The sequence below is a fragment of the Hyla sarda genome, chromosome 8 (assembly GCF_029499605.1).
Source record: "Hyla sarda isolate aHylSar1 chromosome 8, aHylSar1.hap1, whole genome shotgun sequence".
Taxonomy (NCBI): domain Eukaryota; kingdom Metazoa; phylum Chordata; class Amphibia; order Anura; family Hylidae; genus Hyla; species Hyla sarda.
In genome coordinates, this window is record NC_079196.1 from 23,456,368 (window position 1) to 23,468,445 (window position 12,078).

The 12,078-nt window shown below is 43.8% G+C and overlaps 1 protein-coding gene across 7 annotated transcripts in view; it reads left to right on the forward strand.

The window, feature by feature from the left end:
- THSD7B (thrombospondin type 1 domain containing 7B) overlaps window positions 1-12,078 on the forward strand; it is a 567,277-nt gene that overhangs the window by 167,545 nt on the left and 387,654 nt on the right. For all 7 annotated transcript variants that reach the window (XM_056535831.1, XM_056535826.1, XM_056535830.1 and 4 more), the window contains one exon: window positions 5,356-5,601. In XM_056535831.1, coding sequence (XP_056391806.1) covers window positions 5,356-5,601 — 246 coding nt within the window. The remainder of the gene's footprint in view (window positions 1-5,355; window positions 5,602-12,078) is intronic.

The following is a 12,078-nucleotide window of genomic DNA, read 5'->3' on the forward strand; positions in this document are numbered from 1 at the left end:
GGGATAAGATGTCTACGGGTGGAGTACCCTTTTAAAGGGGTACTCCACCGAATTTTTTTTACCATCTTTATAAAGCATAGGGGATAAGATGTTTGATTGCTGGGGTCCTGCCTCTGGGGACCCCCACGATCTCTGGGCCAACAGTGGCAGCTAGTACATAGCCGTCACTCCTCCTCCCATAGACATGAATAGAGGGGGCGTGGTGGCAATAGTCACCAGTCATCTGGCACAGGGCGGAGTTCGTTCCATGCACGGATCACTGGGGTGCCGCGTCGGAGATCACGGGGGTCCCCAGCTGCGGGACCCCCGTAATCAGACAACTTATCCCCTATCCTTTGGATAGGGGATAAGATGTTTTTGATGGAGTACTCCTTTAATGACAAATTTGAACTTATCATTCTAAAACAAAGTTTGGGAGGTTGGCTCATATCCAGTCATCACCCTTTAATAATGAGATGACTCTGCTGACCTTGTACTAGTCTACACAGTTCGGCTGAAAAATTAGCTGCAGAAAACCAGAAATATCAAACTACTGTGTGTGTTCTAGTGACCGTCTTTATAATGTAAATATTTCAGGACTTCTTTTATGGGGACAGTTAGTAGTAGCAACGTTGGGGGGGGGGGGGACCTGTGATTTTCCAATGATGCATTCTGTAAGATAATCGAAAATATGGTCGGTTTTCTTTCCAAAAACAGCAGCACTCTGAACTATGGGCAGTATTTCTGTTTTGCCTTATTTAAGATAAATACTGCAATACCAGACTCAATCCATGAAGAAGAGTTGCACTGTCTTTGGAAATCTATGCATAATATTTTGTATATTAACCTGAATTGCTTTTCAAGGCTTCATTTTTCCTGTATAATAAATGCATAATACAGATAAAACACCCTACGTGCAGCTGCAGTTGCGTTATTGCATTATGGTACATGGTATAACAATAGATGCTAGTTAAATAGATATATGAATTTAATAAACAAAGAAAGTTCCCATGAAATGCAGCTGCTACATGATCCTCTCGGCTTAAATAAAATTATCTTCTATATTTTCACAAAAACAAACAAATCTTTAGAGGCCATACGGTGGCTGCATTGGGGGGTCCTTGGTTCGAATCAAACCAAGGACAACATCTGCAATGTACTTATATGTTCTCCCCATGTTTGCCTGGGTTTCCTCCCATACTGCAGAACAATATGATGGGGGAATTTTTTTCAATTTAGAATAAAGAGGTACTCTGCCCACCGACATAGCAGATAAGATGTCTGATCGTGGGGGTCCCGTCGCTGGGAATTTCTGCGATCTCCGTGTAGCACCCGACATTCTAAACAGTGGGGGAGATTTATCAAAACCTGTACAGAGGAAAAGTTGCTGAGTTGCCCATAGCAACCAATCAGATCGCTTCTTTCATTTTTCACAGGCCTTTTCAAAAATGAAAGAAGCAATCTGATTGGTTGCTATGGGCAACTCAGCAACTTTTCCTCTGTACAGGTTTTCATTAATCTCCCTCAGTATGTTTAGAACGCTGGGTTCCCGTGGCAGGAGACATGATGTCACACTACATCCCCTCATGACGTCACAGCACGTTCCCTCCATTCATGAGTATGCGAGGGGGGTGCCATGACGTCACGTCTTCTGCCGTGGGAAACCAGCATTTTAGACATACTGTTTAGATGCAGGGTGCTGCAATCATGGGGGTCCCAGTGGGGGGACCTCTGATCGAGGGGGGCCCCCACTAGGACCCCCGCAATCTCCCTGCAGCAACCGTATTATGTGCAGAGCTGCGTCTCCAGGCTCGGAAACTGGAAGTTTTCGGAACAGGAGATATGACGTAACGCCACGCCCCCTCCCTTCATGTCTAGGGGAGGGGGCGTAACGGCTGTTACGCCCCCTCCGATAGACATGAAGGGATGGGGCGTGATGTCACGAGGGGGCGTAGCGTTAGGGTGTCAAGGTTGGCTGCTGGTTAGGCCTTAAAATGTGCGTGACTGCCGCTGTATACTGCTGAGTGTTGACACAAGAGATAAACACCAGACAAAAAGTTGGGAAGAAACTCCTAAGGAGCTAGGAGCTAGCATTACGAGTGGGGTGTAGCACTACAAAACTTCCGATTTCCGATTTTGGAGATGCAGCTCCGCACTTAGGCCGACATTTATCATTGTCTTTAGACAGTTTTTTGTGTCTACAAAAAGCTCAAAAAAGGCGCAAGCAGGGTTTACACATTTCTGCTGATTTTGAGTTACAACCCACTGATTTTGGCAATACACATGATATGGACGGGTTTTATGAACTGTGCCTTTTTGTCAAAAGGCGCAAAAAAGGCGCAAAGCCACTGAAAAGTCTGTAAAACGACACCAGCCCAGACTTTGCACAAAATTTAACAAATGCTCAGGGACCATTTAATACATTTGCACAGGACAAAGGTTTATTGGAAATAGAATAGATAGGACAACGCGTTTCGGCACTAACAAGCGCCTTCCCCAGGTCCACAGAGTTCAAGTTTGTGCGTCCTGTCTGTGCATGCTGTGCAGCGGTGGCGTCACGCCACCGCTGCACAGCATGCACAGACAGGACGCACAAACTTGAACTCTGTGGACCTGAGGAAGGTGCTTGTTAGCGCCGAAACGCGTTGTCCTATCTATTCTATTTCCAATAAACCTTTGTCCTGTGCAACCGTGGCTGTTTTTAGTTTTGTTCATCGCCAAGCAGAAGCGCTCCACTAAAACTCCCCCCCCTCTTTTCCTTTCTACTACTTCGCATTTTCCGTACCTTTGAGGGTACAGTAGAAGGGGATAGCGAGCCGCACGCTGCACACATCCTACTCATCCACCCTCTCGCAGTAGGGTTTCTGTTTTGCTCTGCCGGAATATGCAGGGAGGTCGCGGGGGTTCCCAGCAGTGGGCCCCCCGCGATCAGACATCTTCTCCCCTATCCTTTGGATGGGGGATAAAATGTCTAAAGCCGGAATACCCCTTTAAGTCAGGGCAATCTCTGTACAGTGCTGTGATCTATATTGGTGCTATATAAAGGAAATAGATCTATGGATAAGTTATACCTCACTATGTTCCCACTCTGGGCCTAAATTGAATTACTACATGCTCCTAATTGCTTATAGTATTGCTTGATAGCACACCACGTGGTCAGGTAGGGTATTGAAGGTAAAAGCTTAAAGAAGCACTCCAGGGAATGTTATTTTTTTTGGCTTATATTGTGCTGCACTGTCTGGTTTTATAATGTAGAGGCACTTTTGTATGCCGTGTGCTTACCTGTTTTAGCTGATGTAGCAGGCTTGGGATATTCTCCATTTTGATGTAAATTCATCAGTTTATTCTGTAATGCGGCCTACATTTCTCATGAATCCTTGATTTGGCATTTGATCAGTGTACCTGGACATCTAATTAGGCTGCTGGTGCTGAAGTTTAATCAGGTAAACTCATTAGACTCATAAGCACGTTGTATTCAATTCATACTATGCCCAATATTGTTATGAGGCAAAAGGGATTTGACCTATAATCACAATTGAGGTGTTTTATGAAGATCTGAAGACTTTCACACGTAGAAATGTTACTGCATTTGGCCGTTTTGGCTACAATCTTCCATAATCATAGAGAAAATGACACGCTTTTACTATAATATGCACAATCACCAAAAACAAACAAAAAATACAGCAAAAAACGCAATATATGAACAGAGCCTTAGGGGAGGTGTATACCTACTATATATGCTGATCCCATAGAGATAGCAGCAGTATACAGATAGAGCTAGAGGGGAGGTGTATAACTACTATATGGCCCACATTTATCATTGTAGGTGTAAGTGAAGCATTTTTTTACACCTTTTTTGTGTGCTGGTGATGTGTAGGAGCACCAAATTTACTAAATGTTCACAGAGCATTTGATAAATTTTGTGCAGGTCACATTTTCTGAAATTTCTCTCTTCACATACACCAAAAAGCTACACCATGTCTGGGCTGGTGTAGTTTTAGACACTTTGCGCCTTTTTTGCGCCTTTTTACAAAAAGGCGCACTTCATAAAATCACGTCTACAGACTACTCAAAATATAAAAGAGTGTACAGATAGTCAAAAACATCTGGAAGAAGCAAAAACGTCTAGCTGCAAAAGGCGCACATTTTTTGAAAGATGCGCCAAAATTGTGCCAAATGTACGGGGGAAAAAAAGGGTGTAAACACTATAGTAAATATGGGCCTATATCCTTATCCTATAGAGATAGCAGCAGTATACAGATAGAGCTGGAAGGGGATGTGTGTAAGGCTAAGTTTCCACTTGGTTTTTTTCTGGTAGTTTTTGGATATCTGCCACTGCAGTTTTTGAGCCAAGACCAGAAGTGTATTCAAAAGGAATAGGACATATAAAGGAAGGACTTACACTTCTCTTCCCTTATGGATCCACTTCTGACTTTGGCTCAAAAACTGCAGGAAAAATAACCAAGTGGAAACTTAGCCTTAGGGTGCATTCACACCACAATTGCAAGATCCGGCTGCCGGCTGGAAAATTTCAAAACTCGTATCCAAGCCCTATCCCAGCCAGATACGGGAGCGCCCGGTTTTGAAATTTCCCAGCCGGATCTAGCAGCCGGATCTTGCAAACGTGGTGTGAATGCACCCTTACAGATCCTGATCTCGTAGAGAAAGCAGCAGCAGCATACAGAGAGCTAAAGGGGAGGTGTATAACTACTACATATACTGATCCCATAGAGATAGCAGCAGCAGTATACAGATAGAACTAAAGGGGAGGTGTATAACTACTACATATCCTGATCCCATAGAGATAGCAGCAGCAGTATACAGATAGAGCTGGCGGGGAGGTATTTAACTTCTATATATCCTGATCCCATAGATATGGCAGCAACAGTGTACAGATAGAACTGGAGGGGAGGTATATGACTAATATATATGCCAAGCACATAGAGATAGCAGCAGTATACAGAGGGGAGGGGTCCGTAAGCTTGCAGAAGGCATCTGGTAGATGATGAAGTCGTCCTGCAGTACAGATCCAGGGCTGATCATCTGATCCAGGGCTGACTACTTTTTCTAAAATGTGAGGCACTGTGATTTTCTGTAGGACAAGCTAGTAATCACATGGCCCAGTTACAGTAATAAAATCCAGGATGCAGCTGTGCTGGAATAAAACAGATGGCACCGTAGGACTAGTGAAGATGAGTGTGCATGATTTGGACAAAGTAAAAAACCTGGAGTGCTTCTTAGGAGATACTTAAATCTGAAAATTGTTTGTTGTTGCCCATTGAATGATTACCGTAATGCCGGAATAACACAACGTGACACAATGTCAAAGTAATAAAGTACAGTACATAAAGTAATTGGTGTCGTTTGTCATCTCAGCATCTGCACCCAGGACAACATGCCTCTACATTACCAGTCTTGTCTGATGCCGAAAGACTGTGAAATATCGGAGTGGTCCGAATGGAGCGTCTGTTCTAAGACCTGTCAGCCTGAGGGAAATCTTCTTGGACTAAGGAGCAGGAGGAGGAACGTCAAACACAGGGCTATCGGAGGAGGGAAACCCTGTCCAGCACTAGAAGAAGAGGAGGCGTGTGAAACGGGAGGACGTCAGCCGCCATGTCTTGGGTATGTCCCTTCTTATCTAGGTCCCATCCAATTATTTTTGGTTACTTATGGGGTCCTTGTTGAGAATGGGTCTAGACTGGGTCTTCATTTCTGGAAAACAAAGGGTTTGGGAATTGGGTTAAGGATCATGGATCTAGGATAAGGAAGTTGTCTCCAAGCTGTGGACCTCAAGATGTTGCAAAACGACAACTCCCAGCATACCCGGACAGCCAACGGCTGTCCGGGCATGCTGGGAGTTGTCATTTTGCAACATCTGGAGGTCCACAATTTGAAGACTACTGGGATAGAGGGTTGACAAAACCAAGCAATGCAGTGAGGAACAGGCATAGGGGGAGTAAACCGGTCTTGGCACATCAATCGGATTGTTCATTGACACCCAATTATGCCATAAACAGGCCTGGTGCAAGGATTTTTGCCACCGTAGGCGAAAGCTAATTTTGCTGCCCCTTGACCCCGCCCATTGGCTTCTCCCGTTGTATGGAGGTACCCGCGATGTCAGGATGTTGGACGGACCTGACCTTAGTGATTGCCCCTGTCTGCCTCGGAGGTGGCGCTGTGCTCCTCAAGCATGCTGAAAAATGCAGATTATTATAGTACAGGTGGGGTGGGGGGTAGGCAGAGCCGAATACATTAATGTGAATACATTAAAGGGGTACTCCTGTGGAAAAAAAAAATTCAAATCAATTGGTGCCAGAAAGTTAAACAGATTTGTAAATTACTTCTTTTTAAAAATCTTAATCCTTCCAGTACTTATCAGCTGCTGTATACTACAGAGGAAGTTCTTTTATTTTTGAATTTATTTTCTGTTTGACCCCAGTGCTCTCTGCTGACACCTCTGTTTGTGTCAGAAACTCTCCAGAGTAGGAGCAAATCCCCATAGCCAACCTCTCCTGCTCTGGACAGTTCCTGACATGGACTGAGGCGTCAGCAGAGAGCACTGTGGTCAGACAGAAAAGAAATTCAAAATGAAAAGAGCAAATAGTAGCTGATAAGTATTGGAAGGATTAAGATTTTCAAATAGGAGTAATTTACAAATCTGTTTAACTTTCTAGCACTAATTGATTTGGAAATTTTTTTTTTTCCCACCGGTGATGTCTTATTCGGGTTAATAAAGTGGTACACTGTCATATGCCTAGTGCAGGGCCTGAAGAGGTGGAGCATAAGGTTTATCTATTCTCCCAACAAGGACCCCCATCTATTTAATGCCGACAGTCCCGATTGTGCTGGGATATGACAGCAAACTGGGGAAGGAAGGTAATATACAAGAATATAATAAATCAATCACTGCAAAAGCAGGGTACCCACAATAGCTATCGACATAGCCACATAATAGTCTAAATACTTGGGTGCTGTGTTCACGGAGTCAAAGACTACCAATGCTGCCTATAGTATGTGCAAGTAACCCCCAAAAATTACCATTCCTGTAACATAGGTAGAAATTCCCAACGCATTTCCCTCTTAAAGGCTGAAGTTCATCAGGGGATAGCATACAGGACAAAAAGAATGCAGTGTAATGCACAACAGAACTATGCTTCATGCGGACATGGATATAGACAATCATTGCAGATAACAGTTTACCAACGGTTCATGATGGTTACACTCACTCAGTCCCGTAAGATGGTGGTTATATCCAAACAAGGATGCAGGATAACCGGTCAGAGATTCCACCTCACACAGGTCCCTGAATAGTGTTTGCAGAGCTCAGCATTTGAATACATTTCAAAGACCCAACTTTGGAATAACCTTTCTTTCATGGAGCATTGCAGGCAGTGGAAAAAATTATATAGTGCTGGGGCCATGTTAAAAAAAAACTAAAAAAAAACTACTTACCCATCCCTGGCCCTCTGCTGGTCCTGCTGCTGTCCCAGCTCTTCTTCTTCTGGTCCCTCACTGCTTGTCTATTTTTCCTGCTTCGGAGACAAGGGGCAGGACCAGGTATTGGCCGCTCTGGTGTTCCATCTTAGCCAGTGATTGACAGTGAGCTGCAGGGAACCGGAGGAAGAAGAATCGGAACTGTGTCGGGACCAGCAGGGGACCAAGGATAGGTAAGTGTAAGTTGTTTTTTATTTTCCATTTTACCGTGACCCGTCACACTATATATATATATATATATATATATATATATATATATATATATATTTATTTATTTTTTTGCAACATTGGAATACCCCCTTAAATAACTTTTTCCATCCCTTCAGACATACCATAAAGATCACATCACTCCCATAACTTCCACTTACTTCAAGTTGTAGTTTTCCAATAGCTGGAGAGTCTAGCCAAAGGCTAGAATCCAACGTGTTTCTAAGATCTATGGGCTCTTTCATCAGGGATAACCCATCATCTTTTACCTTAGGGCAGTGTTTTCCAACCAGTCTGTCTCCAGCAGTTGCAAAATGACAACTCCCAGCATGCCCGGACAGCCAAAGGCTAGAATCCAACGTGTTTCTAAGATATATGGACTCTTTCATCAGGGATTACCCATCATCTTTTACCTTAGGGCAGTGTTTTCCAACCAGTCTGTCTCCAGCAGTTGCAAAACTACAACTCCCAGCTTGCCCGGACAGCCTTTGGGAGTTGTCGTTTTGCAACAGCTTGAGGCACCCTGGCCGGGAAACACTGCCCAAAGGTAAAAGATGATGGGTTATCCCTGATGAATGTTCTCAGAAACACGTTGGACTATTGGCCAATTTCCTGCTTAACCTGGAATGGGAATTTTTGCTGGATGCTGCGGGTTGCAGTTCTGCACAATGAGGATGTACTATACTTTTTTTTTTTTTTTACATAAAATTTTTCATATGACATTAAACAAAATAAAAGACATTTTGGCTGTCAGGCATATTTTCACAGTCTGCAAACACAATTTTAATTTCCGCAATCTCTTTTCTTCTGTTGCCTAAGATAGTAATATGATGTCTTTCCCGCTCTGCAGACTAATGTACTATAAGTGCCTAATAATGCGTTTTATTCACTCTATTAAACATGGTAAACATTATTTCTCCTCTCGGAGGATGAATTTATGGAGAAGGTAAAAGAGATAACAAGTTATTATGCTTATTGATTAGAGATGAAAAGTTGCACTTTGGGAAATTTGTCGGTGTTTCGCTGCGTTTATGGAAATTTCAGTGAGATGGGAGATACCATATCTCTACCGAGAGGGGGTTGTAAGAATATTTTCTATTTTTGTTTTTTCCATTTACAGTATATTTGTCTGGTGGAGATAATGTTCGTATTGTGAAGGAAAAAATTATTTGATCCCTTGCTGATTTTGTACGTTTGCCCATTGACAAAGAAATGATCGGTCTATAACAGTGGTCGTCAACCTGTGGACCTCCAGATGTCGCAAAACTACAACTTCCAGCATGCCCGGACAGCCGTTGGCTGTCCGGGCATGCTGGGAGTTGTAGTTTTGCATCATCTGGAGGTCCGCAGGTTGGAGACCACTGGTCTATAATTTTATGGTGGGTTTATTTGTCTATTGTTTACGGCACCGCATAGAAGGGAGATCATTTGTGTTTCAATGGGTGGGGTGGCTGATGTGTGGGAGGGAGAAAAGTGACCTCACACTTACAAACAAAGAATCCTGGGACTTGTAGGTGAAGGGAGGGAACCGCAACAGGAAATAGCATATCCACAAAAAGAAAGAAGTAACGTTATGGGGGGGACACAAAACACGGCCATTTAGCTCCAAGACAAGCACGGATCCTTCCCAAACATTCTAGAAGTGGAAGTTTGGCAACATCTGGAGGGCCACAGTTTGAGACCACTGTTGCAGACACAAAGCCATGGACAGGAATTTTCACTGTACATACTGGAGGCTATGCCCGAAATTAGTGGGGGAAAAAAGTCAAAATAGCCAATACAAAGAGATCATTCTGCTTACAGTAGTTGTTCTGAAGCCAATCCATACTGAGCCTCGGAGAAGTGGAGAATAATATCATCCACGCAGTGCGCCAATTCTACTGATATCTGGAGTGAATCCTATTAGAGACATAAGGATTCTCATAGGTGACATATTATCTACAATGAATCCATATGATTTGTGGAGTACTGCGATATCTGTACGGCACCATGTAACGCCAGTGTATGTCCCTGTGTGATACCGCTCATGGACTGCGCTGGTTCTCACAGTGTACGGATTATGGGACGTCACATTAATCTCCAGTGTTGGCTGCTCCATTACGGCACAGTTATAAGCGACTCCACATTAGATGCACTGCAGACATGTACTGTCTCATCAGAAGCTGCTGCTTTTCTAATGCTTTACACTGCAGCATTCATTGTAGGTACAGGAAATGTGCATGTATTTGATGAAGAGACTGATGTACATAGGAGGCAATTTTTATTAGTAAAAAACAAACAGAAATATTACAGTACACTCGACCAAAATTATCAAAACAATATCAAATATTAAATATCATACACTTCCATTACAAAAGAAACAATAATGTTAACTTAGAAAAAGCCCATTGCTTTTAAATGAGAATAAAAGTAAATAAATAAATAACAACACAAAAGTATCATGAAGGTAAATATCATTCTATATACACGTTCCTCCATAATAAACAATTTTTCTCATCCTTCCTGATCTCCAAGCACTTTACCCACCTCAGTTCTGTCAGGATCAGGTCTACTGCTCTCCTATCATGGAAGGGTTCACTGTACATGGAGACTCTGGTTCTGGTGTGCCAATGGTAGTATTTTATGACAGATATGATGATATATAAGGTCTCCCGGTCAATGCCACTTACACTAGATGTTACACCGTAAATTATTTCTGAGTATTTTAGGGTCTGTAATCTCGGGATTCTTAGCTTGTTGGATATCACCTGCCATATGTGTCGCCCTCCCCAGCACTCAGATATAAAATGTGTCATGGTCTCCTCCTCCTGACACCCTAGGGGACACTTCCGATCTGACACACTTAAGTATTTTAAATTCCCTCTTACAAACAGTTTCCCATGCAGTGACAGCCAGGCAATATCATGGAATTTGTTCGGTAGCCTCACACTGTTTAGAAGCCTCAGACTGTCTCGTAAAATGGCGGATGTACAGTCCCTTAGAGCTGGCTGTAAAAAGAAAAAGGTCCTACAAACCCTGACATAAAGCTCTTTACGGGTCTTACTCTCTATATAGGACTTCTCAATGCGCCATCTCTTCAGACATCTGAGCCCGTATTCCAGGTACGGGGGGAGGTAGTCACGCGTCCATCTCCCCCTCTTGAGACTGCCGCCTCGCATCCAAGACTCTGCAAAAGGCAATATCCAGTCCCTGATACTATTCGCCCACAGGGAGCTGTTGTTTGAGTCCAGGCAACCAAAATTAACTTTTAGAAACATGGAGTCAAAGAACACCCTTGGATTCAGCATATCCAACCCACCCTCTCTCCTCTGTAGGTAAGTGATCCCGCTTTTTATTGGGTTCAACCTGTTCCCCCAAAACATCTGGAAGAACAGGCTAAAGAGCCGAGCGGAGAAAGATTCTGGCAAAGGAAAAACGACAGAGACATATAAGAAGACGGGGACCAGGTAAGTCTTCAACATTTTAACCCTTTCTCTATAGGTCAGCCTCCAGTTCTTCCATCGCTGAACCTTTGCATTTCCGGCTTCCAATTTCTCTTCCCAATTTAGTCTGGCATTATCGTCCCTCCCGAATTTGACCCCTAGGATTTTAATATAGGTGGAGGCTCTCACAAATTGGGGCAGGTCAAAGTCTGGATCAGTATCTGATACCCAGAGAGCTTGACTCTTCTCAAGGTTGACCAGAGACCCTGAGGCCTCCGAGTAACTTCTGATGGCCGCAGACAACATCTCCACCTCATGAGGCTCAGATATCACTACAGTCACATCATCCGCATAGGCAACAACACTCAGGGGCAGGCAGTGGGGGACCGGCACCCCCTGAAAACCACACTCCTGCAGTGACCTCAGAAACGGGTCTAAGGCAAATACATACAGCAGCGGACTCAGTGGGCAACCTTGTCTCACCCCCGCCTCAACCCTGAAGGTGTCACCCTGCCAACCATTGATCAGAGGAAAGCTCTCGGCCTCACAATACAAAGTCTTCAGCCAATCGATGAATTGTCCCGGAATACCGTACTTTGACAAAGTGGCCCATAGATACTCATGATCTACTCTGTCAAAGGCTTTAGCCTGGTCAAGACTCACAACATATCTCCCACACCTCAGGGCTTTACATCTCTCAAACATCTCCCTTATGGAGATCACTGCCCCAGAGATGTTCCGCCCTTTTACTGTGCCATACTGACAGCCTGCCAACAGTGCCGGGGACAGACAAACTAACCTAGAAAACAGGATTTTTGCCAGAATCTTCCTGTCGACATTCAAGAGGGCAATTGGCCTCCAGTTCTTGATGTCACTCGGCTCTTTACCTTTAGACAGCAGAATCAGCGAGGACACTCTCATGGATGGAGGCATCAGGTGACTTTCTAGACAATTTGTGTAAACATCCACGAGGATT